Source organism: Pseudonaja textilis, chromosome 11 (assembly GCF_049901715.1).
Source record: "Pseudonaja textilis isolate UNSWEBS1 chromosome 11, rPseTex1.2, whole genome shotgun sequence".
Classification (NCBI taxonomy): domain Eukaryota; kingdom Metazoa; phylum Chordata; class Lepidosauria; order Squamata; family Elapidae; genus Pseudonaja; species Pseudonaja textilis.
The window spans coordinates 6,536,729-6,564,298 of record NC_142000.1 but is presented as its reverse complement, the minus strand read 5'-3'; the positions used below and the strand labels follow the sequence as shown (position 1 = coordinate 6,564,298).

Below are 27,570 nucleotides of genomic sequence, written 5' to 3'. Positions count from 1 at the left end.
AAACACACATTGGCGTTTGTTTACACGTGGGCATCTCTACCCTTTCCTATCTCTGTTTCGAATGGTGGGGGGGGAGGAGGAGGAGGAGGAGGAGGGCAAGGCCGTGACGTCATATCTCGTCGCCTGGCGCATGCGCGGGAGCGGACAGTCCCGAGTGATGGGAACCGGCGTCTGGTGAGTTGAGCTGGGTGCCGCTTCTGAACCGTCCCATGGCGGAAGGAAGGCCTGGAGGTGCCCCCGGAGGCAGGCCGAGCCCAGCAGAACCCCCTGCAACGCTTCCGGCCCAGCCTATTTCACAGGGTGGTTGTCTGAGATGGTACTATGGGGATCTCCTGTTTGAGCAGGGGGCTGGACTAGAAGACCTCTAAGGTCCCTTCCAGCTCGATTCTGATTCTAATTCTAGTAGGGAAAAACAGGAGGTGGGAGTGTTAAATTGGTCCCGTTTTTTTGCGTTATATATAAAAAGATGGCATGAAAATATAGTAAATTCAGGGAATGATATAGGGCAGGGGTAGGGAAACTTGGCTCTTCTATCACTTATGGAGTTCAACTCCCAGAATTCCTGAGTGAGCCATAAAAGGTTCCCCATCTCTGGCCTACTGGTTTTTCAGCTGTGGGGGAAATAATTTTTTTGACTTGAATGGGGACTGTTTAATATACTGTTGGAAGTTATGATTCCCCTCTCTTCTAGGAAAACAGCCCCCCACCCTTTCTCAAGTAGGGCTATTAAAATAGCTGGAGCCAGGTTACTTTTCACAACAAAGGAAGGAGAAAATGACAGGCATGAGATACAGAGAGAGAAAAAAAACCCTACAAACTAGCTAGGATCCTTTCCCATAGAAATCAAATAGATGGCAAGCTACAAAAAACTTGTGAAAAGCAAACAGCCTAACAGGAAACTCAGGATATTGCAACCAGGTGCAAACTGATAGCTACAAAGGATCAGGGAAAAACAGATTGGACTATAAAACAATTACTCCTACCAAGATCCCAGGAAGAGATCCCAATCTCAGACAGGAATTCAACACACACAAATCAAAGACTTCATTTACAAATCAAAGAACCTGAAGTGTATAAGAGATAGGTTTTCCTACTCACTTATTAGATCAATCCTAGGAACGCTGTGAGATTTCTTACCTGCCTTCCTATTAATAAACATTCTTACTTTCAACGCAGCTGACCAAATCATTTTGCATTTCTCCCAGCCAGGAAATTTGAATCCACAAAAGGAAAGAACTTTGCCTATTCCTTAAAGGGCAAGGCTTCTTTTTCCCTTTCCTCAATACAAATGTAAGACATATTTTAATATATAAATGTAGGACATATTTTTTATATGTCCTACATTTGTATATTAAACAGTCCCATTCAAGTCAAACATTGATTTCCCCCGCAACTGAAAAACCAGTAGGCCAGGGATGGGGAACCTTTTATGGTTCACTCAGGAATTCTGGGAGTTGAAGTCCATAAGTGATAAAAGAGCCAAGTTTCCCTAGCCCTGGTATAGGGTCTCTGTCAGATCTGTGTATCTGCCATTCTTCATGGTAGAAGTAGATGGGGAGTTGGTACAAATCCTTTTTGATGTAACCTGGATATATTAAATCTTATATTGAATTTGGATAACGCACGACATACTATGGAAGGACAGAGACCAGATGCCCAGAACCCAGTCACCTTTGAAAGAGACAGCCACAGGATGAAGAGACCATAAAAATTCCTGCTGGGAGATGTCTCCTGGGAACCTCAAAAAAGATCCTTCCAAGAAGCGGGGTGGGATAAACATGTTGGCTCTTTGTTTTACTAAATACACATCAAGAGATCCCTGCATGCCTGAGGCAGGTTAGATGATGCTTTTAATCCCTGCATGAATTGTCTCATCTCAATAAAGGATTCCTTTCGATATGTTTGGTTTTCAGAAGTTCATTCTTGTTGATTGAATGGGAAAAGTTCTATAGCCTGACAGTCTCCTGCCTGAGCAGGGGGCTGGACTAGAAGACCTCCCAAGGTCCCTTCCAGCTCTATTATGATTTTAGTAGAAAAAATAGGCTAGTTATTTTGAGTTTTTATATATATATATATATATGGCATAAAAATATAGTAAATTCAGGGAATGATATAGGGTCTCCTTCCTGAACAAGGGGTTGGACTAGAAGACCTCCCAAGGTCCCTTCCAATCCCCTTATTCTGTTGTTCTTAAATGAGCTTGTTGAGAAGATATAGGGGAGAAAATAGAGTGCATGATCAAGACAGATGAAGCGACCTAGGCAGTGATAAATATTGGAAACATGTTTTATAAATTTCATTGCAGTTTCATTGGGAGGTCTTTTTAAAACAAAAAACAACGGTTGTCTTATATCTCACTGCCCAGATTGACAAGGCAGAATCCAGAAGTATTACATAGGATAGTGGGTTTGTATGTAACTCCCAATCCGGTTGAAATTTGCAGCTCGGTTTCTACGTACAGGTAATCCTCAACTTATGGCCACAATTCAGCCCAAAATTTCTATTGCACAACAAGACAGTTAAGTGACTTTTGCCCCCATTGTATGATCTTTCTTGCCACAGTTGTTAAGTGAATCACTGCAGTTGTTAAGTTTAGTAACAGGGTCGTTAAGTCAACCCGGTTTCCCCAATGACTGGTTGCAAAAGGAGATCACATGACTGTGGGACAGTGCAACTGTCATAAAAACACCATGGTTGCCAAGTATCGGAATTTTGATCACGTGACCCTGGGGATGCTGCACAGTTGTGTGAAAAGCAGTTGATAAGTCACTTTTTTCAGTGCCATTGTAACTTAAAACAGTCATTAAATGAATGTGAGTCAACTACTTGTATGGATCCAGCTATTTTATCAGAATCAAATCTTAATAATGTGATTAGGAAAATATTAGAATGTGCAGAAATGAACAGATTAACACTTGTAATTAGAGAGAGAGAGAGCAAACAGAATATTATAAGATATGGGAACTATTCTATCAATGGCTAGGGAAAAAATATGAAAGCTAGATAGAATTAATGGATTAGTTAAGGACAATAGGTATTTTTCCTCAATAGAAATAAATAAGCTAAGTTGAAGGATAAAGACATAGTGATATTAAGTACAATAAGTATAACAAAATAAGACTAGAGAATAATACGTAATGAATATGATTGTAAATATTAACTGTATTGCCCAAAGTATTTGTAACCAGATGACATGTTGTCAAATGGAAGAAGATATGTTGGTAATAAAAATAAAATTTAAAAAATATGTAATCAAATCTTAACTTGGTTAGAGGAAGTTCTTTTCTATATAGCAACAAATGAATTAAGCTAAGGTTGGGTGCTGTATCTGATTGTGATTGTTGTTATAATTGCAGTAGAGGGTTTTCCTCATTTATGCAAAGAATTTAATTGGACAGTTTTTATGCTACTTCAATTCAGTGGGACTCTTTAATTTTTGAACATATCCCCACCCCCCAGTTTCCTTTCTTTCAGCTGATTCCAAAGACACCATGCCAATCAACTGCGTAGCCCTCAGTTTCACAAATAAAGCAATACTTGCTCCTATGGTGCGAGTTGGGACCCTGCCGATGAGACTCCTGGCTTTGGATTATGGTGCTGATATTGTATATTGTGAGGTAGGTGTTCTGACCTAGGCTTCCCAAACACATGAAACCGACTCCTCGTCCCGATAAAACCCCTTTTATTTAGGTTAAAGAGAATTCCTCTCCAGTTGCTGGGCCGATAGCTTCCAAACGCCACACTGTAGCAGCAATTACTTGGCGAGGAGTCAGGAACAGATCTTCACCCTAATGAATTGAACTAATTGTCTCCTGCAAACACCACTCCCCTTTCACTCCTCTTTATTCCCTCTGGGAGGGGCCATTCACCGTCCACCTGTGCCCTTACTCCTGAGTAGACCCTTGTTCCTTAATTCTTCCCTTCTGGCAGCTCTGCGCATGCACACACTGGGAACAGGCTCCAGCTGTTCTTCTGCCCCACTGATCTCCAACTCCAAAGGCAGCTGCTAACTGTCAGAAGGCCCTGGCTCCATCTCTGCCTCCAACGCAGAGCACTTATCAGAGGGGGACGGACTCCAGGACTGGCCCATGTTCCTTCCCAACCTCCTCACTGTCCAAGTCTACCGCCAGCTCCGCCACAACACTAGGGGACATGGATGGTTCCATCTCCTTCACATTGTTGTCAGGAGATAATAGAATAGGAATCGAATAGATGGCTTTATGGACCATGTGTGATTGGACAAAAATGGAAATTATCTCCAGTGTATAAACTCGCTGTATATATACAAAGTAATATAATCATAGGATACCAATAGGAGAAAGTAGAAGAAAAGATGAGAGGATAATAGTAATATAGGCGTGCTACCTGCATAAATGTGCTTAGATATAAGACAGTACTGTGGCAACTGGATGTTCAGCAGAGGATGTATTTGTGTCTAGTTGTTTTGGTATGAAATACCCTATAGCGGCATCTTGAGGGGACAAGTTGAAATAGTTTATGTCCAGGGTGTGAGGGGTCTGTATATATTTTCTCAGCCCTCTTTCTGACCTGTGCAGTATACATAATGTATACTAACCATTATGTAGTAATTATGTATGCCAAACACTATGTAGTAATTCATAGAGGGAAATACTCTGAACAGAGTTCACAAGTAGATTGCTAGACACCATATTTGAAGTGGTTTTGGACTCTGTAAAAGTCTCTTCAGTGTTTATATAATTAGTTCTGTCTCAGCAAATGGCAGCATCAACCAATACTAAATGGGAAGAGACGGCACTGGGGAATTTCCAGAGCTGAAAACTAGTCCTGAAATATCTCAGAAAACAGTCATTTAGATGTTGTTGCTAAAAAACCAGCCTGGATATATTTTCCCTTTTCTCTATACTAAAGGGAAAAAAGGAATTACTTTTTAAAAATGGTTTTTGTTTTGTTTTTCTGTTGGGATGAAATTTTTTCGTAATCTTTGCCTTGTTCTTTAAGGAGCTGATTGACATAAAGATGCTTCAGTGCAAAAGAGTTGTAAATGGCAAGTATTTATTTGATATTTGAGTGAAAAATAAAATGAAAAAGTTCTGTTTTTCCTGACTGGTAGCTTAAGACAATGATTAATGCTGCTTGTTCTCTTTAGATAAAGTGCTTGTTAAAGAAATTAAAGTGTCTTGGTGAAACTGAAATTAAGAGTAGTGAAAATGGTAATAATTGGTTGGTACATTATTAAATGTATTGTTTTTGACGCTTATGTAAAGGATCCTTGCTTTAGAAGTATTCAGAGCTTCTGTAAAAGTGTTTATCCAGAAAATTTAATAAAATTATAAACAACTTTCAGCATCGATACGTTTTAATATCTGGCTGTAATCAGTGATGATCTAAGAAGTGAAATCTTGAATGGGAATATGGGTGTGTTAATAATTATTCAACAATCTGTTAATGAAGTCCTTAATAGAGACTTTTTTCTCTTCTGTGCCTCACAGACATCCTTGGAACTGTGGACTTTGTGGCCCCCAATGAAAGAGTGGTGTTCAGGACATGTGAAAGAGAAAAGGACCGGGTTGTCTTTCAAATGGTATGACTCTGTGTGATTTACAAAAGCAAAACCAACTGCTGAAAGTAAAACAACTGCCACAAAAATAAGATCATAAAATCGGGTTGGTCATGTGAGGAGAGAAAGAAAGAAAGCTATTTCTATAGGCAATCTATTGTTTCCCTTTCCCCCACCCTTCAGATCGCGAGGAAAGGATTTCAAGAGAGTAAGCTATTTGCATAACATTCCTGTGGCTCCAAGCCGTGGGGTGTGGCATAATTGCATTGCTTTCAATGTGTACAAGACAAGAGGCAGTCATGTGAGTCGTTCAAAGGGCAGGGAAGTTGGCCAACCAAAGCTGAAGTTGTGAAATTAAGTAGTGGTTTGAGAAGAGCGGGCAGAGCTGGAGAGGGGAGTTAAGTGTGTCATCAGTCTATAATTATTATGTTCCCACAAATGGTTTAAGTCCAACCGCTCCTGAATTCTGTTAACCCTTATCTGGTGCTGGTTTAGTATTTAACTTTATTTGATTAAAATTCTTATGTATGACCTTGAGCAATAAATCATCTTTAATACAACTTCACATATGGTCCTGAACTTGTCTTGTCTCTTTCCAGCCATAAAGTGCAGTTGTGGTCACATGATTTCCCATTTAATGACTGACTGCTTTGCTTAATGACAGAGTTGCCAGTCCCTATTTAGGGTTTTTATATGAGGACTGCCTGTATATTTTTAATGTATATGTGAGCCCTTTGGGGAGCTCTTGAACTGAAGAATGAGCTAGAATAATCTTTCTAGAAAAATAATCCTGTATGGTTTTCTTTTCTCGCTGTTGTTCAGGGCACAGCTGATGCTGAGAGAGCCTTGGCGGTAGCCAAACTTGTGTATGTATCTGTCAGAATATATTTATTGTACTTCTTTTATGTTCCATTCAAACAATTCTCATCAGCTTATATATAAACAAAAGTGAAAACATCCCCAGGGAGGTTAAAGTCAATTATACCAATGCTAACAAAACTACCTCAGCTCCTTCCTCCCTCTAAAGCCACAAAAATGACAATAAACGAAGAAAAGAAACATAAAATGTGATCTAATACGAAGAAAAGAAACATAAAATGTGATCGATTTTACTTGGCATTAACTTTTAACTGATCTACCCAAGTTTACAGATCCGCTCCACACATTTCCATTTGCATAAGGTTTATTTCTTTTACATTTTGCAGATCTCAGGAATAAAAAGTGACAGTTTTAGTTTGGCACAGTATTTAGTAGCAGGGGTGTCCAGCCTTGACATCTTTAAGACTTGTGGACTTCAACTCCCAGAATTCCCCAGCCAGCCATAAGTCTTGAAGTTGCCAAGGTTTGAGGTCCCTGATTTAGAGCAATGGATTAGGGCTAGAGAGATCCAAGTCCATTATGGGTCCATTATGCTGTTTATCATAACAAACCTCACAAAATTATTGGGTGGCTAAGATGGGAAGTACTTATATTGTCTTCCTTGAGTTGCTGTTGGATGAAAAGATAGCATTGATCTAACCAATAAGACCCACAAATGTATTCTTTAAGCAAGGAAATTATGGTTGACTAGGACTGGTGATAGCCTAAAGCTGTTTACTTATGCAAAGTATTACTTTCTTAATTAGAGAGCAGAACAGTTTAGAAATTGCTTGTCACTCTTCAATAAAAGCAAATTAAATTTTATAGTAAATCTGAAAATTATTTTCCTGAACTTTTTTAAAAAAATGCACAGAAGTGAAAAATGCGCAATCACAGTAATTTCAAACAGAGTTTTTATTCTCTATGGTGAAGATGCAACTTGGGTATGGCTTGTTGTGATTCTTATAAAATCAGTAACAGGATCATTTGAAACTGATAGTACATGAGCTACATTTGGTTTGGACAAAGAACATCTTTCATCCTTCTGACAATGAACTTGAGATAAGCAACCATGTAAACTAAAACACTGCAAAAATAAACACACTGAAGCAAACCCTCAATAGAATAAACAATTGCTCTGCATCTCATTGTTTCAGCCATTTGTAACTTGCTCTGAAAATGGATTGCTTAATAATATTTGTGTGTGTCTAAATGTTAAAATCTCCTTATATTGTCTTTTTGCCTTGTCATTTCAGAGAGAATGATGTTGCTGGCATTGATGTGAACATGGGATGCCCCAAAGAGTATTCCACAAAGGTATGATTTTTGCCATCTGCAGTTTTTTTTCTTTTTGAATCATATTTATAGATGCCTCCAATTTTATGAATGTCTGCATAGCTTGAATCATTATTTGAATTATGTTGTCTTTCTTATTCATTTAATCAAAGACTCTAAACGCATGAAACACCTTTTTCTTTCAAGCCTTTGAAATGAGCTCCAGGAATTTGCAGACTGCAAATTCAATTTGCTTAACTGAAAGAATTGCATGTTGTGACATAGTAGCTGAGTATATTAACAGAAACCTTGTGTCCAAAAACAATTTGGTTTTTTTTTCCTTTTAGAATGACATACGAATACGTTTGTCTGCTTGTTTTTCTCTCAGGAAGCCAGAATCCCAATGCAAGTTTCTGTGTTTCAATTGCGTCATATTAAGGAAGTGACTTCAATATTTCTTGCTTGAACCTAACATTAGACCAAGGTTGGTTGAAGCCATCCTGTTACATTTGGCTGATTTAACATTGCAGACCACTTCCTTCTTTTGATCAGCTGCATTCAGACTGAGCTTCCTTTTTTGCATACTAAAGATGTGAATTTCTAGCTTACTCCAGAAAAAAATGTGTCTGCTGTCCCGTTGACTTCCTGATTCGCTTCTGAGTTATTGAGAAGTTACGAAACATTTCTTTACACTACCTAGTTTTTTTTTGAAAACATTTTGGTTCTCATTCTTGGATAAGAAGCAAAACGTCTTCAAAGAAAAATGAAGTCCAGTTGCCTCTTGAAAAAACACCTTTGGGATAACCATGACTTGGATGACTGAGAATCTCCATAGAAATCTCTTGTACTACTTCTATTCATTCCCTTGTATTTTCAAATTAACACATGATCTGGTAGCATGTTCAGTGTCTAAGTGGAATGGAATGGAATGGAGTAGAGTAGAGTAGAGTAGAATAGAATAGAATAGAATAGAATAGAATAGAATAGAATAGAATAGAATAGAATAGAATAGAATAGAATAGAATAGAATAGAATTCTTTTATTGGCCAAGTGTGATTGGACACACAAGGAATTTGTCTTGGTGCAAATGTTCTCAGTGTACATAAAAGAAAAGATACATTCGTAAAGAGTCAAGAATCATAAGATACAACACTTAATAATAGTCATAGGGCACAATAAGCAATCAAATCATACTAGGAAACAGTCCATATAAATAGTAAGGATACAAGTAACAAGGTTACTGTCATACAGTCACAAGTGGGAGGGGATGAGTGATGAGAAGATTAACAGTAATAGTAGTGCAGACTTTCTAATAGTTGAACAGTGTTGAGGGAATTATTTGTTTAGCAGAGTGATGGCGTTCAGGAAAAAACTGTCCTTGTCTCTAGTTGTTCTGGTGTTCAAAACTCTATAGCGTCATTTTGAGGGAAGGAGTTGAAACAGTTATATGTCCGGGATGTGAGGAGTCTGTAAATATTTTCACAGCCCTCTTTTTGACTCCTGCAGTATACAAGTCCTCCATGGAAGGCAGGTTGGTAGTAACTGTTTTTTGTGCAGTCCTAATTATCCTCCGAAGTCTGTGTCTGTCCTGTTGGGTTGCAGAACCAAATCAGTCAGTTATAGAGGTGCAGATGATAGACTCAGTAAGTAGGACAGGAGTGCGGGTTGTGTGATGTTTTATAAGTTGACATCCACCAGACAAAGAAAATAAAGTTAATAGACAAATGTAAAAAGTATGCAAGACAACTTTGGGCTGTTTGTATTCACTCCCGTGAAGACGCAGTTGGACCCTAAGTTCATACTTTGTACTGAATCCTAATGAATGGTTGTAAGTCAAGGACTACCTGTAGAACCTCCTTGAATTATTTTGGGCCGCCAAGATGATGAACGAAGATCTTTTTTTGTGTATATTTTCCCCAGGGAGGAATGGGAGCCGCGCTTTTGTCTGATCTGAACAGAATAGAATCTGTGAGTATGCAGAGTGCCCTGCTTATCATTTTCTGTGGTTATTTATTTATAAAATTAAAAGCAGTGGAGTTTGGAGGAACCGAAGGGGGCTGCACAAGGTACATGTGGTCACAACTAACTGATATTTTTTTTGCTAGTTTTTTGTCTCTTCCTCCCCCCTCCCTTTTCTTCATTTCCCTTCTCTCTCCTACCTCCACCTTGGATCTATGGCAGCTCGTTCCAGAACAGCTCGCCACCGGCCAATTTGCTACAGCCAACTTGCTGTGCTCAACTCAACTCAAGACAATTCGCCATGTCCAATTCGTCACTGTCAACCGTACGACTAAGGGACCCAAATAAAAGCAGGCATCCTCAGGAACCTTATAATCCCCAAAGCAAAACTTTATTGAGCATATCATTTCAGCAACTTGAAGAAAAGCAAAACCAACTCTAAATTTTCCCGCGCAGCCCTGCATACTTAAAGATGAGTTTCAGGCCCTGCTCCCGTGGAGCGGGTCACATGATCCAACTGGCAATCAGCCTTTTGTTTTGATAACAGTCCCCATCCTGGCGGACACCTGCAGAAGTGTCCATGGCTCTCACGGTTGAAGATTGTAGCCTCCACGTTCTATCTCACCCTTCCTTTCCCCCAGTTCGTTGGCAAGTTGAAAAGCAATAATAGTCACAGGAAGTGTCAGCATTTTTCAGTCTTGACAGCCACAGGACGAGTGTTACACTGATATCAAAGAAATAGTGGAATAGAATCATTAAAGAAAGATGTGAAAGTGAAATGTGAATGACAAGGATTTAAATAATTTTTAAACTACTTTAAATAATTAAATAGAAATGTTGCATTGTTCTGCGGCAAGTTGACCGTGGTGAGTTAACTGTGAGTTGGCAAGTTGTCCCATTCCGCTTTCCCGCACCCCGAGAGCACATCTAAGTTTCTTTTTTAGAATAATTCTTGATGCATCTGACGAAGTAGGCAACGTTCCCTGGAAAACTCTTAGCCTTGTATTTTTCTTTGCAGAGTGATGCTTTGTTGATTTTTTTTTTCCTTTTGCTTGGCAGTAAAACTTAATGGCTTGTGGGAACGTATTCAAGCTTCCACTTGTCTGGAGAACTCTAGAAAGATTTACGCGCAGCTTGGAGGCAGAATTGTGGACCTTGTTCATGAGAAAAATGCAATAGGAAATCATTTATAGAGACATTTAACTTGTTTATTATTTGGTTGAGAACTTATGGAGAGATGGCTTTTCCTAATGAGGAAATAATCTTTTTCAGTAATCACCTAAGTTTTCCAAGCAATCATTCTGCATCTCTGGTCTGCTCTTGTTTCCTGTTCTTTAGATTCTGACTACGCTCGTCAATGGTGTATCTAAGCCAGTAACTTGTAAAATCCGAATTTTGTCATCGGTAAGAATATATTACCATGTTTCAGATATCACAGGACTTTTAAAAATACCCACCAGTCCAGTGTTTTGATGCAAAAATACAGTTTTTGCTTTGTCGGCAGCAATTGCACTGAGTGAAAATGAACCAATAAGGGAGATAGCGGTAGCCACACCTAATGTTGACTTCGGATCTTTCAACTATTCAACTTACAACAGTTCACTTAGTGATCATTCAAAGTTACAACAGCATTGAAGTGAGAAATAGTCCCAACATCTAGACGACATGGCCTTTGAGAGATCCAAAAAAAAGTTCACTGCTGCTTATATACCCTTAACTGTGAATAAGATCCATTAAATTGAGAATTGACAAATATTGCTGAGTAGACATGCCTAGGATTGTTCTTTTTAAAACTCAGATAAGATGTGGCCCCAACTGGTGCAGAAGCCTTTATTGGAATTTAGGAGATGCTGAAATTAGCCGTTGTGAAATCCATGCATTGAATTGCATGCTTTAGAAGAAAATTTCTGTCCTGAACATATCACTCTCAACCTACACAATTTGTTAAACAGGGTTTGTTTGTGGGGGGGAGGTGGCAGGACACAATTACCTGGGTTCCAAAGGCACAATGAATTCAAACTTACCACCCACATTTTATAGGTGGGTTTCCACCCTGATAAAGATTCAGGAAGCAGATGTTGAGAAACTGCCAGTTAGACTGGAGGGAGGGGTCAAACAAGGACCTAGCTTAGAATCGTTGCACAGCACTAAACCTCATAACCATGACTGCCCCCTCCACCTCCCCAATCTATGAAGCCTTATTGAGCTATTTGCAAGGGTAGGCAAACAATCTGATGGGATTCTAGTGAGATAGGTAATAAATAATAAAATTACTACTTGATGGTTCTAGTTGCTTACACTTTGACAGCTATTAAATAAACAGCATCAAGAGGCTGTTTCCTGCTTCCTCACCAGATCCTAGGAGGACTGTTAGGATGGGGGCTTTCTGATTCTCTCCATAACACACACAGGGACATACCATTTCAAAACTGGAAATTTGTTTGGTGTAATTCTTGTAATAAATTTCATCCCAATAAATTTCACTATGGACTTGCACTTGGAAAAAAAGGAATCGTTTGGGGCTTAATGCAGCTGCCAAGAACCCTGACACATATTGTAAAGAGTTGGGCAAGTTCAACCCATGAGGGACACTGAATGGCCAACACCCCAAAGCCAATGACAGCCTTTTGCCTCCCCACAAGAATGTGCACACTTATTGCTTGACATTTCATCCACATTTAGCTTCAGAAAAGTGACGTAGCAAACTTGGGCGAGCGTTGAATGTTTTTCCCCTCCCTCCAACATCATTTTCAGGAAGAAAAAACGCTAAGACTGGTGAAGAGGATAGAGCAGGCTGGAGTTGCTGCAATTGCTGTTCATGGAAGGTAAACTAATTCTCCACCTGAAAAGGAAAAAAAAAATTCTTGTGAGTCCTATAACATAAAAACTTTTGAGCTGCAATTGGTAGAACAGGCTCTACTGCAAAAAAACAAAACCAAAAAAACACCGTGGTGCCACAGTGGTTAGAATGCAGTATTGCAGGCAAACTCTGCCCACTGTCAGGGGTTCGATCCTGACCGGGCTCAAGGTTGACTCAGCCTTACGTCCTTCTGAGGTTGTTAAAATGAGGACCCAGATTGTTGGGGGCAATAATGCTGACTCTGGAAGCAGCTTAGAGAAGGTTGTAAAGCACTGTGAAGCGGTATATAAGTCTAAGTGCTATTACTATTACCCTCCCGCCTTCTCTCGCCTCCCCCCTCCCTTTCCTTCACCTCCCTTCCTCCATTCCTTCCTTCCTTTCTTTCCTTGGTGACGCAGTATTGCAGGCAAACTGTACCCACAGTTGGGTTCGATCCTGACCAGCTCAAGGTTGATTCAGCCTTCCATCCTTCTGAGGTTGGTAAAATAAGGACCCCAATTGTTGGGGGAAGTAGGCTGACTCTAAATTGCTTAGACAGGAAGCAGTATATGACGCAGTATATAAGTCTAAGTGCTATTGCTAATTTCTGACCTGTCTCCTTTGAAGGAAGAAAGAAGAGAGGCCTCAGCACCCTGTCCACTGCAACGTGATCAAAGCCATCTCCGAGGCAGTTTCCATCCCAGTAATAGCCAAGTAAGTAGAACGAATTTGGTCTCAGGCAGGAGAGTCCAATCTTGGGGCAAACAAGCTGCATGGATTGACAAAGTCCACTGTGACCATAAATGTTGCCTCCCCTGCAGTTAGCAGAGAGTGGGAGGGTCCTCAAATTTTGAAACTTGAAGACATGGACTTCAACTCCCAGAATTCCTCAGCCAGGAACCTGGGAGTTGACGTCCACATGTCTTAAAGTTGCCAAGTTTGGAGACCTCTGGCAGAGAGGTTCAGACATCTGCTATACAGGCAGTCCTCCATTTATGACCGCAATTGACCCCAACTTTTCTATTGTTAAGTGAGACATTCGGTACATGAGTTTTGCCCCATTTTATGACTTTTCTAGCCACTGTTGTTAAGTGAATCGCTGCAGCTGTTAAGTTAGTCACACGGTTGTTAAATGAATCAGGTGACTCCGGGATGCTGCAACTGTAGCAAATACAAATCGGTTGCCAAGCATCTGGATTTTGGTCTCGTGACCATGTGGATGCTGCAAAGTTTGCCACTGTGAAATGGTCATAAATCCATTTTTTCAGTATCGTAACTTTGAACAGTCACTAAACGAATTGTTGTAAGTCAAGGACTGTGTGATGACCCAAAGGGGCATGGCACAAAGGCAACATAGTCAAATAAGCAAGAAGAGTCCCTTTATTATCTCCAACTTTGCCCCCAATGTCCAGGTTACCTTCGGCTGAAGAAAAACTCTCCCAGGAACAGCCTTTAACTGTAGAAAATTCAGTCCAAAACAAGGTACCTACAGACTGTAACTAAAAATCCAAACAAACAAAGCTGCAGTAATTAACTTGACAGGGCATAAGAAGGAATTGCAGACTTGAAAGCATGGCAACACTCACACAGTTGGGAAGACTCCAGGAACACAGATAAGCCACGATGATACTCGATAAATTCACGATTTGGTCTCAACAACTTGCGGTGCACAGCTTCCCTTTTTAAACACTGTGTTCCCAGCTGCAGCTGATGAAGGGAATCAGGGCCCTTTCCTCCCCCATAAGCCATGCAACTCACGTTGCTCCCTTCTCCGTTCCACCCTGCATGTCCTAGGATGAAGAGGGGGTGGGCCTGGGTCTTCCTCTGAATTCCCTCTCCCTTGTTCTACCTCTTCCCTGCTCTGCCCACCCGAACTTTGCCCTTGCCCAGTTTCCTCCACAGCCAACAAAGCCACACTCCCACTCCCTGTCAGCTGTTCAGCCTCCCCCTCTGAATCAGATTCCGACAGGGGCATGACAGACTGCCTGTACTGGGCTATGAATGCTAACATTTTTTTAGAGAAGCGTGTTTCCCAATCTTGGCAGCTTTAAGCTATGTAGATCTCAACTTCCAGAATTCCTTAGCCATCACACTTAAAGTTGGCAAACGCCACTTTAGACGACCGATGGGCCGAATGCCGGTGTAGAGCTTGACCTTTGGAAGCAGTTGGGGTCCACTGTTGAAGGCGTGTCCCATCCTTTCAAAAGCTGAGGAGCACTTCTCAGCAGCTGTGCTCTTCTACAGAATGCACGTTTAACAAAAGTGGTTTTGTTTTTGAAAAGGCAACTGGTTTTTTGTTGTTGTTGTTTGGGGAAAAACAAGACTTTTCTTATCCTGGAATCTTCATCCGTTGTATGGGATGCTGTGGGAGATGGAAGGAAGTTATTGACAGTTGAAATTAGTTGGTGGGAGGAGGAATGATTCGTTCTGAGAGGATGGTACGTGTGTTTGTGGTGGGTGGGAGGCAAAGATTGTGTTTTCTTTGCAGTCAAGTGGTCTTAACACTCTCTGAGAGCCGTGGTGGTTACTTGGGGTTTGATCTGTGACCTCGGGGTCACCTGAATCAGAGGTGTGGAATCCCCATGCTGTCAGAACCTATGATTCCCCCTCACACCAATTAACCTCAACTGTCAATAACTCTCCTTTCATCTCCCGCAGTATCCCATACAACTGATGAAGCTTCCAGGATAGGAAGCAAAAAAAATCTTGTTTTTCCTCCAAAAAAATAAATAAAATAAATCAGTCCAGTTTCCTTTTCAAAATAAAAACCACTTTTGATACAACTACGACCTGGGTGACTGAGAATCTTCATAGACATCACCTCCACCCTGCCATCTGCGTCGTGTTCATGCACCACTGCTGGTACTGCAAACTGTTGGGTTTTGCAGCATACGTTCAAATCCAGAAAGCGCAGACAGATGCTGACTCAGCAGGATTCTTTAACTTCTTTATATGCATAATAATATATGAGTAAAATGTACAATACCAATAGTAGATTCTTCCAGCGTGGTAGGGAGTTACAGGCAAAAAACACAAGCAGGTGAGAGAACAGCAGAGAAGTTTCAGTTTCAATTCAGCAGTCGCAGACAAGACTGCAGCTTCAGAGCTTAATAGAGAGCCACGCCTAGGTTCCCTCCAGTTTCAGTTTCCAAACAGTCCTCATTGGCTGACTTAGTTGCTCTTCCTATTCATTGGCTGACCTTATTACCGTGCCTCTTCCGGTTCATGAATATTCTGACACAAACCCCATATCCCCCTTATTTCAGTGGAGGATCCCACGATTTCATCAAAGAATATTCCGACCTTCAGATCTTCCAGGAGGCAACCTCGGCATCTTCTGTGATGGTGGCCCGGGCCGCCATGTGGAACCCCTCAGTCTTCAGGAAGGAAGGACTTTTACCTCTGAAGGACGTCATGCAGGAATATATCAAATACGTATGCATTCTTGATACCGGTCTCGTGTGTGTATGGGGGACTTTAATTGTGTTATTAGAAAGATTGTGCTTTCTTGTGCGGTCAACTGGTCTTAACACTTTCTGAGAGCCGTTGTGGTTACTTGGGGTTTTATCTGTGTCCTTGGGGTCACCTGAATCCGAGGTGTGGAATCCCCATGGCTGTGTTTGTATTAACATGAAACCATGGACTCCCATTTTTCTGGGTTCCATAACTGCAGGTTGTGCAATCGTGTGCAGGTAGTGAATGACCACATTCGAGTCCCAAATATATGTTTTTAACTGAAACATTTGTTTGTGCGAGTTTTGGCTCATTCTACAACTTTTCTTGCCACAGTTGTGAATGTGGAATCACTGCAGGTGTTAAATTAGTAACGGTTAAGTCACACTTCCATATGACAGCTATTGTGGTTTAGGCATTAGGGTGTTGACTGGCCCTTGGGAGCAGCGATAGGATTCAAAAATTGTTTACTCCTGGTTCTGTGGTTGTGGCTTGGTGGGCATTGCAGGGGAAGGTTACTGCAAAGTCCCCATTCCCTCTCTACCCCACTAACCTGATTTCCAGCTCCGTTCTCCTGTGCAGGGCAACCAAAGAAGACCCAGCCAATCAGCTGGGGCTCGGGAGGCGGAGAAGAGATGGGGCTGACGGGGCCAGTCAGAGGCGGTATTGGCTGGTTCTCCGCACTATTCAAAATTTCCGCTACCGGTTCTCCAGAACTGGTCAGAACCTGCTGAATCCCACCTCTGCTTGGGAGGTTCTCATCTGCCCTCAGCCATGGAAACTCCTTTGATGTCTTTGGCCAGCCCTCTTAGCCTCAGCCTATATTTTACAGGGTTATTGCTGTTGGTCTGAGGAATTCTGGGAGTTGAAGTCCACAAGTCTTAAAAAGTTGTCAGGTTTGGAGATGCCCTGCTGTAGGGAAAAAAAGGAAAAGAAGCACTGTGTAATAAACCTCCTTGAGATCCTGAAGGAAAAGCGGGATATAAATCTAATAAGACATAGGTATTGTATTGAAGGGAAGTCTGCCTTTAATGGAGTAATTGTTCCCCATCTGTAAGTTATACACAGTTTGTTCAGTGTAGATCTCTGATACGAGAAATAGGTGACGTTTTTTAGTACCAGGTTTCTCATCTATTTTAAAATTCCCCGCAACTCAAAGAGAGTTGGAAATCTGCCTTTCTTGAAATGAACGAGAATTGGATTTGAAGGCCTGGCCAGGCTCTGCCAAACAAGGTCTGAAATGAATATGGTTAGGTTCTTCGCGACAAGGAAGCATTTGTTTACGAAAGGCTAAGAGACAAAATGTGAACTATTTGAATTTCTTGCTCTAAAACTTTTTTTTCTCTTTTGTTTTCCTTAGGCAGTGAGATACGATAATCATTATACCAACACAAAGTATTGCTTGTGCCAGATGTTAAGGGAGCAATTAGAAAACGCACAAGGAAAGAAGCTCCATGCTGCACAGTCCTTGCAGGAAATCTGGTAGGAGTGTTTTCATGCTTTTCATTTTAATTAAAGTGTCCCTGGATAAAGCCAACAGCAGATGTGTTAAAATATTTGTTAAAAGTTTTTAATACAAAAACTTTTGTTTACATCTTATTTTAATGCACTCCCACTGCCATTGCTGGAAGAAAACCTTCTATTTATTAAAATAATTCTAATCTTCATATCACTGATGGAATTTAATCTTAGCCTACTCTTCTTATTTCATATTATTCAAAGTAATATAAAAACCTAATGCAAAATTATCAAGAGGAGTTCTTTTGAGCACCACTTGTGTAGTTTGTATATGTATTAAATTTATATTTGTGTGTTTGTGTTCATAAGTGCATGTATAAATATATTTCATTTTCAAAATCCAAGACCATTTTCTAGAATTAATTTGATTTTTTTTTTTTTAAATTAGTGAAGTTTTCGAGATGGGTAGCTTCTTCCAAGAAGCATCTGATTTACTGGAGAAGAAAAAAGTTTCGCTCCAAGTGAAGAGCCCAAATAATGATGATCGCACTGAAGACACAGATGTCATCAAAATGGCGGTTAAGTTTGATAAGTAAGTGAGATAATTAGATTGAAATATACTGTGCTGCATATAGTACGAACATATGATGACTATAATAGAATAACAGAGTTGGAAGGAACCTTGGAGGTCTTCTAGTCCAACCCCCTGCCTAGGCAGGAAACCCTACACCACTTCAGACAAATGGTTATTCAATCTCTTCTTAAAATCTTCCAGTGTTGAAGCATTCACAACTTCTGGAGGCAGGTTGTTCCACTGGTTAATTGTTCTCACTGTCAGGAAATTTCTCCTTAGTTCTACTTTGGTTCTTTCCTTGATTAGTTTCCACCCATTGCTCTCAGGTGCTTTGGGGGATAGCTTGACTCCCTCTTCTTTATGGCAGCCCCACAAATATTGAAGCACTGCTACTATGTCACCCCTAGTCCTTCTTTTCATCAGACTAGACATTTCCAATTCCAGCAACCATTCTTTATATGTTTTAGCCTCCAGTCCCCTAAATCATCTGGATACTAAATCATCTGCTCATACTGGGTACTAAAATAACCAGATTTCTGCTAAACTTCCAACTTGCTTGCATAGTGATCCTTCCAGTGACAAAGTCATGTTGGCTGAATTCTCACAAAAGCTAGGAGATGTGTTTCACGGTGAGGTTTCAATATCTTCCATCTATTTGGAGATTCTCCTTCATCCAGGTCATACCTGTCCCAAAGATGCTTTTTCAAAAGGCAGCTGGACTTCATTTTTCCTTTGAAGACCTTTTTCTTCCAGCTCTTATTTTGGTTGATTGATTATTAACTCAAGAATCAGTCACAAGGCTGGATCAACAGTTGATCCAAGAACTTCAGCAAGTCAACAGATTTGAGATGACCTTTTGTATACAGATCAGTGCTTCTCAAGTTCAGCAACTTTTTAAGAAGCGCGGACTTCAACTCCCAGAATGCCCCGGCAAGCATACTTCTCTGCCTCTTAAAGCTGGTGAGCTTGAGAAGCACTGAGATAGACGACCGAGGATCATTAGGGACACCTTCAGTCCACCCTGGGCCAAAGATGCTTGGCATTCAGTTTTATATCCTTGCAAAAAATTGCAAGCCAAACGATGTGAAAAGTCCTGGGTGCGTTCTTTAGCATCTTCAGTTTAAAGGACCCAGCAGCCAGTGTTCAGCTTGTCTCAAAGGTGGTTTTTTTTTCAAAAATCAACTGGATTTTCTTGTTGTTTTTTCCTTGAAGGGGTTTCGCTTCTCATTTAATGAGAAGTGAAGCATCTCCAAGGAAAAACGAATTCCGGTGGCCTTTTGAAAAGCCACTTTTGGGGTTTGCCTCCATAGTTCCGCTGTCCTCCCCATGATTAGGATAATTCAATCCCGATCATTAGTTTCTTTGGTTAATTTTTTTTTTCTGATCAGCCCTTTGAGGTCAGCTAAATCAAGAAACAGATTTCACAGGAACACTAGAACTATATTTTCTTAGTAGTCCGTAGCAGAGGTGGGATTCAGAAATGTTTTACTACCAGTTCAGTGGCTTGGTGGGCATGGCAGAGGAAGGATATATTGCAAAATCCCCCTTCCCTCCCCACCCCACTAACCTGCTTTCCAGCTCCGTTCTCCTGTGCAGGGCAACCAAAGGAGACCCAGCCGATCAGCTGGGACTCAGTGGGAGGCAGAGAAGAGATGGGGGCGGGGCCAGTCAGAGGCGGTATTCGCTGGTTTTCCGAACTATTCAAAATTTCTGCTACCGGTTCTCCAGAACTGGTCAGAACCTGCTGGATACCATCTCTGATCCATAGTAACAGTCTCTTGCAAGCCTGAATCTGTAAGCTGTCCTCCTGCTTAGTCCCCAGTAAATCAGGAAAGAGTCGCCTCCAAATACTATCTTCCTTAAGGAATATTTCAACCCCTTTATTTAGGAAACATGCCTATTTCCATCAAGATCACCTCCCTGATTTTCTGTAGTTTTTCAAGAACTCATTAAACTGGTTTACATCCGTTCCTTGGCTGTTTGTTTTGTCTTTCTCATGTTTATATATCTGAGCACCGTTGTAACATTGAACAGTCACTAAGCGAATTGTTGTAAGTCAAAGACTATCCGTATTCTAAAGCACTGAAGTTGTTCCTGAAAAATCAGCCTCTCCTCGCTTCAACTCTTCTCACCTCTCAGAAGAGCAGGACTACCAGAAGCTTCTTCCTATCTTCTAGTACAGTGTTTCCTGAACTTGGCAACTTCAAAATGTGGGGACTTCAACTCCCAGAGTTCCCCAGCTGGCTTGCTGACTTGAGAATTTTGGGAGTTGAAGTCCACACCTCTTAAAATTGCTAAATTTGAAAAATATAACAGATTGGGCTGTTGAAGGTGATTGCGGCCCCCTGGCCTATAGTGAGAATTTATTGTTTCCTTTTCTTTTTTTCCTCTTCAGACGAGAGTATCCCCCACAAATTACCCCCAAAATGTATCTTCTGGAATGGTGCAGGAAAGAGAAGCTGCTTCAACCTGTTTATGAAACAGTAAGATGTCATAGGATGAAATTCATTTGTTAAACCATACTGTGATGACCCGGAGTGTAACACAAACGTAACAAAATGTAAACCGTAAATAAATGTCCTTTAATGCCTCCAACTTGACCCCACTGTTCAATAATTCTCAGCTGGAGATAAAACTTATTCACAAATAGTCTTCAAAAGTAAACAATACAGTCTGAACTTAATGAGCAGATAGAGGTGAAATAAAAAACCCAAAACAAACTACATTGGAGGAATTTCCACAACAGATCAGGATAAGTAATTACCAAATTCAAGAAGATAACAAGGCACAGTCTGTTGGAAGGACCCCAACCAAGATAACTTCAGCCCAAGATAAAACACACTTTGCTTTTGGCAACACTGTGTTTTAACCATCTCTCTTATATACTATTCTCCCCAGCTGCAACTAATGAGGGGGATCATGGCCACTTCCTCTCTCGTAAGCCAAGTTGTTTCCTTCTCCATTCCTCCCTGCATGTCCTAGGATGCAGAGTGGATGGACCTAGTTCTTCCTCTGACTGCCCAGCCAGCCTCTGCCCTTCCCCAGCCTCCTCCATAACCTCCAGAGCCACACCTCCGCTCCCTGTCGGCTGTTCCTCCTCTCCCTCAGAGTCCAGCTCTACCAAGCGCATACCTCCCCAAAGGGAATCTTCTTACGTTGGTCTATGAGCACAATAAATATTTGATTTGAATAGGGAACCTTGTTCTCTTAAATCTTTAGCTCCGATAGCAACAAATATTGTGGGGGGCTGGTGGGGAGGCTGTGCAAATATTTGTTATGTGTCTGGGGGAATTTTGACCCGGTCTGTTTGCAGACTAGGCCCAAGCCTCTTCTACCACAAGCTGCCTTTGAAATTCTCCAGCTTTTCTGTCTTCTGGAGGAGCAGCTGTTCAGGAAAACCAAAGAACCGAAAGCCCCTTTGAATGCAGCGGGCCAGCTGCCTTAAGCTTCTGGGTCCCAGCTTTAAACTGCGGCTGCCTGTTCCCAGCCTCGAACTGAAATGTCGCACCTGTTGGGGATTTGATAGTTTTCCCCCAACATTTCATTCCGACGCCCCTTGAATGGATCGCTTGCGTTGACTTCAAATCCAACCTTTCATTTCTCCCCTTGCTCTAGATCGAAAGACCCCGGGATCGACTGTTCTGTTCTGTTGTGACGGTGGCTGGGCAAAAATACAGCTCGACGTTATGGTAAGCAGCCCTTGCGGATCGTTTGCTAGAGAGAGTGAAGTGTTGTTTCATGACAACTCGGAAAGAGAGGATTACGATAATACTACGGAACGTTGGTATATTATATATATATATATGTTATGTATATATATCAGTGTTCGCCAACTGGTAGGCCGGGGGCCACTGGTGGGCCGCGAGAAAATTTTGGGGGTCCGCAGAGAAATGTCCCCCCTGAAAGCACTCCCCCCCAAAGAAATTAATCCAGGCTGTGCAGGAACACAAGGCTGCGCCACCCACATGGCCCGCCCACCCGCTGGCCCCCACCCTTCGGCCGAGTGCAAATCTTACCTAGAGTAGAGCCACGTGAGGTGGAACTGGAAGGTAGGACCACCGGCTGTGGGGGGAAATCTGCCCTGGGGTGGCCTGTTGGTGAGAAAGTTGGTCCCGTATTCCAGAGCTGCCATATTCACAAGACTGGCTCTTTTGGTCATCCCGGAGCAGCTCCTCCAGTCCATGGCAGGCCAGTGCACCAAAGGGCCAGTCCTGTGACTACTGAAGCTCTGGAATATGAGACCGACTTTCCCACCAAGGTCAGCAAGCCACCTGTCAGTCAAAATTCATATTAGTGATCCGTGGGATTTAAAATTATAAGTTTGGTGGTCCCTGAGGTCCAAAAGGTTGGCAACCCCTGATATATATTATGTTTGTGTATTACGATAGTGCTACATAATGTTGGCCCCTAGCTAAGATTCTGCGCAGTTCGGAGAGCCCCTCCCCATCCCACTCCTGGCTGGCCCCGCCCACCCCTCCCCGCCCCTCCCAGGAGTCCCCATGGCGCATGTTTTGGATGCAGGTAAGTGTGGCATGTGCGGAGGGTAGGAGAGGGTGAAAAACGGGCCTCCTGGAAGTTGGGGAAGGCCGGTAATGGGCCCATTTCCAGCTTCCAGAGAGCCTCCGGAGCCCGGGGAGGCCATTTTTGCCCTGGAGGGAAAAGACAAGCCACACACCACGGTGCAGGAGGCTGAATAGACCATGCCCACCATGGCCACGCCCACCCAGCAACCGGGCAGAGAACCTGTCGCTCAAATGTTTGAAGGCCACCCCTGGCTATGGTACCCTTAAATCAGGGATCTCCAACCATGGCCACCTTAATACTTGGGGGACTTCCAATTCCCCGAATCCCATGCTGGCTGGGGAATTTTGGGCATCCAAATTCAGACGCTCGGCAACTGGTTTCCTATTTATGGATCGTCGCTGTGTCCCTGGGGTCAAGTGATCCCCTTTTGCAGCCTCCTGACAAGCAGAGCCGATGGAGAAGCCAGGTTGCCTTAACAAGCGTGTGACTGACTTAACTGTGGCGATTCACTTAACAACTGGGACAAGAAAGGTTGTAAAAGGAGGTAAAACTCACTTAAATGTCTCACTTAATTTAACATAAATTTTGGGTTCTGTCGTGGTCATTAAGTCGAGGACTACCTGTATATGCAGTAGATACTCTGACGAATGCAGAGTTTGGGCTTTATGTCTAGATAGGATAGGATAAGATAGGATAGGATAGGATAGAATAGAAATAGAATAGAATAGAATAGAATAGAATAGAATAGAATAGAATAGAATAGAATAGAATAGAATAGAATAGAATAGAATGTAGAGGAGACGAGAGAATAGAATAGAATAGACTAGGATGGGGTGGAGTGGAATGGAATGGAATTGAATTCTTTATTGGCTAAGTGTGACTGGACACACAAGGAATTTGTCTTGGTGCAAATGCTCTCGGTGTACATAAAAGATACATTCGTCAAAGAGTCAAGAATCATCAGGTGCAACACTTAATAATAGTCATAGGTTACAATAAGAAATCAAATCATACTAGGAAATAGTCAATATAAATCGTAAGGATATAAGCGAAAAAGTTTCAGTCATACATTCTCAGGTGGGAGGGGATGGGTGGTAAGGAGTGATGAGAAGATTAATAGTAATAGTAGTGTAGACTTTGTAAATAGTTTGAAAGTGTTGAGGGAATTATTTGTTTAGGAGAGTGATGGCGTGCAGGAAAAAACTGTCCTTGTGTCTAGTTGTTCTGTGTGCAGTGCTGCATAGCATCGATAGTCCTTCATTTACAACTGTTCGTTTAGGGACTGTTTGAAATTGCAACCCTTCATGAAAATTTTAGCAAAAAAATGGAATTTGGATATAGGAAATAACAAAATAAAACCGGAAATTTTTCTATTAAGCATGCTAGAACCAAATATGAAAAAGAAATACCAATATTTGATTTTGCATATTATAATAGCAGCTAGAATAAGTTTTGCTCAAAAGTGGAAATTGGCTATGACCCCTTCAGAAAACATGATAATCAATAAGATTCATAAATGTGCCGAAATGGATAGATTAACTAAATTGCTAAAAGATAATCAAGAAAGTAAATATTACAAAACGTGGGATATCTGGTGTGATTGGATAAAGAAAAGGTGATATCGGATGATTTGGTAATATTCTGAAAAGGGTGACGTGTAAATAAATGTAAATAAACTATGTATGCATGTATAGGACGAAGGAGTTATTATGACAATGTACAACACGCTATCAAAAGGGAAGTACAAGTGTATCTATTGCTTAAACAATGCTGTAAAATGTATGTGTTTTTAATTTTACAAACGTTGAATAAATATATTATTTTAAAAAAGAAGGAAATTGCAACAGTACTGAAGGAAGTGACATCCGGTCCTCCGAGTTACAACTCTTGCGGCGTTCCCATGGCCACAAGATCAAAATTCAAGCTCTTAGCAACCATATTCCCGTCTTCTTCTTTTCCAGGGAAAAATCCAAGAAACTAGCAGAACAAGCGGCAGCTATCGCCTGTTTAAGAACTCTGGGCCTCCCCGAAGGCAAACGCAACGAAAGCCCCAGTCACACCTTGCTTAACAAGCGCAAGCGGCAAGATCAGGAACTTTCGAACTGTGATGAACACACAGACAGCTTTGCCGTCGATGCTGTTTGCAAAAAAGCACATTTTCTTCCCAAAGAATCCCTTTGCCACAGCTCCTGATGACCACACTACGCTCACTGGCGTCTTACAACTATGCAGCTCCCCGTTTCCACCCCAATTCTCTGCCCTTAATTTTTTTCTTGGAGGCAATCGGGTGGAACAGGTAAATTTGAATTTTGATCCCTATCTCCTGGGGATCGCCAGGGAATCTCGTACCATTTTTATTTTGCACCTTTTAATTGGGAGAATTAATTCTTTTTGCGCCAACCTTTTCCGTCTCTGGGAGTCACGGAGCAGGCATTCCTCAAATTCTTTTATTTCAGTTGTCTGCCCTCTCTCAAGATCATTCATACTTTGCAAGATATCATCTCTCTTCACTCAAGCATCTAACGTTCTTCGGCCAAAATCTCACGACACACGTGAGGATTCAAGATCTTTTAAATTTGAATTGTGATAGATTGCACACACAGCAGGACTGGGAAGCGGAAGGTGTGGGGTTGTCACCCTCGTGGTTCCTGCAAATGCCACACTGCTGTCTAGGGCAGAGGAGTGCAATCTTGGCAGCTTTAAGACTTGTGGACTTCTGGCTGGCTGGGGAATTCTGGGAGCTGAATATTGAGAAGGGAAGATGGAATTCTGAACCGTTCTGATTGGGCCTTATTTCAGAATGTAATATTTTCATTTGCGGCTGATTCTTTTCCAGGGGAAGAAATGGAGGAATAGCAGCAAACAAAACGTACAGCTTGTTTAACGTCAGTTTCCCCTAATGCTCATTTTTTTTTTTTAACAATATTTTTTTTTTTTTGTCTCCAAAGTTAAAATACAAAATAGTGGAGGGGGGGTGGGACAAAAAAAAGCCCCCAAACGTCCACTACAAACAGAGCGATGAAATAATAGTAATAAAAACGCGTGTACAAAAAGTAACAGATGACAACTATATCATTAACTTTAAGTCTAAAATGTGTCCATCCTGGTAGAATGCTGAGAAATCGATCTAAAATTAGCATAAAGTGCTAATTTTACCTTAAGGAGAGCGGGTGACCAGACTGGATTTAGAAACCTTGCGCCATTCATTTGTCCTTACGCTTGGCAGAGCCTGGCTTTAAATAACATGGAAGCATGACTCTTGGAATCTGCATTACAAATAGCGCTCCTTTATGAAGCCTGTAAGTCACAATTCAAAGGCATTTGCCACCCTAAGCTCTGGTTCAAGCCCTTTTTGCTTTGATTTAAATCTGAACCAAGATTAAGAGAATAAAATGAATGGCCCAGATCTGATTTATTCCAATGAGCATATGTCTTTTTCTTCTGGCAGATGTTCCTTTAATGCAGGGGTCGCCAACCTTTTGGACCTCACCAAAGTCATAATTTTAAATCCCGCAGACCAGAGACCCTGGGAAAATCCCCCCAAAAATCTGCAGGAAAATTCCCCACCCCGTTTTTTCTACCGATCGATTCTTTATTTGGGGTCGCAGGATACCGGCTCCAGCTCCATTCTCAGGGGGAGAGAGAGAGAGAGACTTTTGGTTTCATGCAAGGAAAGCAGCAGAAGTCTCTCCCCCAAACTCTGCCAGAAATGAGTCTTTGTGAGACTTGTAGTGTCGGCGCAGCCTCTTGGAGCAGGTGGCCTTGCAGGGTCCCAAAGACTCATTTCTGGTGGAGTTTGGGGGAGAGAAAGAAAGACTTTGGCTGCTTTCCTTGCATGCAGCCAAAAGCAGAAGAAGAAAGAAGCAGCCCGGTGGCCAGGCGAGTTGAGTGGGGCTAGTCCTCCCCCCTTCTGCCCTTTCCCCCCTCCCCTCACTACCTTGTGTTGTTCGCAATGCAAGTGAAGCAAGCCTTGTGTTCCCACTGGCCACGTGGGCATTGCAGCCTTGTGTCCCTGCGCAGCCTGGATTAATTGCTTGGGGGGGGGGGGTGACATTTCTCTGGACGACCAAAATTTTCTTGCAGACCACCAGTGGTCCCCGGCCCACTGGTTGGCGACCACTGCTTTAATGAGAAATGAAAGGCAGGACTGAGAATGGTCAGGAAAGCGCTTCTCAAGCAGGCAGCGGATTGAGAAAGCACCTGAGGCTCAGCCAGATGGTAGGTAGACATGTTCAGTGCTGGAAACCTGCTGGCAAGGATGGGTGGATTTCTTTATGGAAACATGTGATGCTCCCCCCGTGTGATATTTTCTTTGTTATTTTGTTTTCCAAAGGAATAAACGCTCCCTTTTTCTTTGCTTCGTCGATCTGATTGGAGCAGGAGCTAATCCAGCGGTGGCCATCTTGAAGATCTGGGTCAGGCTTTTGCTCGAGTGATTTTGAGAGCAGAGTGGTGGCCTAGAGGTGAAGACACTCGCCTTCCCCTCAGACGGGTTGAGAGTTCAATCCTACTGGCAGATATTTCTCTCCTAGGGCGTTAAAAAATAAATAAATCAGCTATGAACTTTGCATTGGCGTCAGGAAAGGCATCCGGCCAGTAAACGCTCAGCTCCATCCATTTGCCGTGATTCTACCCCGAGTTAAGGGATTACAGGGCCGTAAAATTTTTTTTAAAGATCATGGATGGCCTCTAAAGGATCGTTTAGAATCGGTTCTCTGCAAATGAAAGAAATCTTTTGCTACAAAATGCCAAATTGATAGCTATTTGAACAGAAGTCCAGTTAAGGCTTAACATAAACTAATCCAAAAACCCAGAATAAAACGACCAGAGTACAGAGCTTCACAAAGGACTCGGAGATTACTGAACTGCTTTGCTTCCTGCAAAGCTCTTTGTCATTGAGGACTGACTTTTGTCCCTTATGGGAGGGGCAATCCCCTCCCAGCCTTACTCCCGAGTTGCCCCTTTTGTTTCAGCTGCTCTCACTTTCTAGCATCTCTGCGCATACGCGCACTGGGAACAGGCTCCCCTGGGTCCTCTGCCTTGCTGCTGCCAGACTCCAAAGGCTCCGAAGGCAGCACTTCACTCTCAGAT

The 27,570-nt window shown here is 42.0% G+C and overlaps 1 protein-coding gene across 1 annotated transcript; it reads left to right on the top strand.

The window, feature by feature from the left end:
• Positions 1 to 92: 92 nt before the first annotated feature.
• Positions 93 to 26,835, top strand: DUS2 (dihydrouridine synthase 2). Its single transcript, XM_026714126.2, has 16 exons — positions 93 to 174; positions 3,460 to 3,617; positions 4,981 to 5,026; positions 5,472 to 5,563; positions 6,362 to 6,405; positions 7,654 to 7,714; positions 9,593 to 9,640; positions 10,970 to 11,035; positions 12,386 to 12,456; positions 13,098 to 13,184; positions 15,737 to 15,905; positions 17,284 to 17,405; positions 17,830 to 17,973; positions 20,351 to 20,438; positions 21,571 to 21,644; positions 24,441 to 26,835. Exons 2-16 carry the CDS (start codon positions 3,492 to 3,494, stop codon positions 24,670 to 24,672), a joined length of 1,470 nt encoding a protein of 489 aa, XP_026569911.1. The 5' UTR covers positions 93 to 174; positions 3,460 to 3,491; the 3' UTR covers positions 24,673 to 26,835.
• Positions 26,836 to 27,570: the final 735 nt, after the last annotated feature.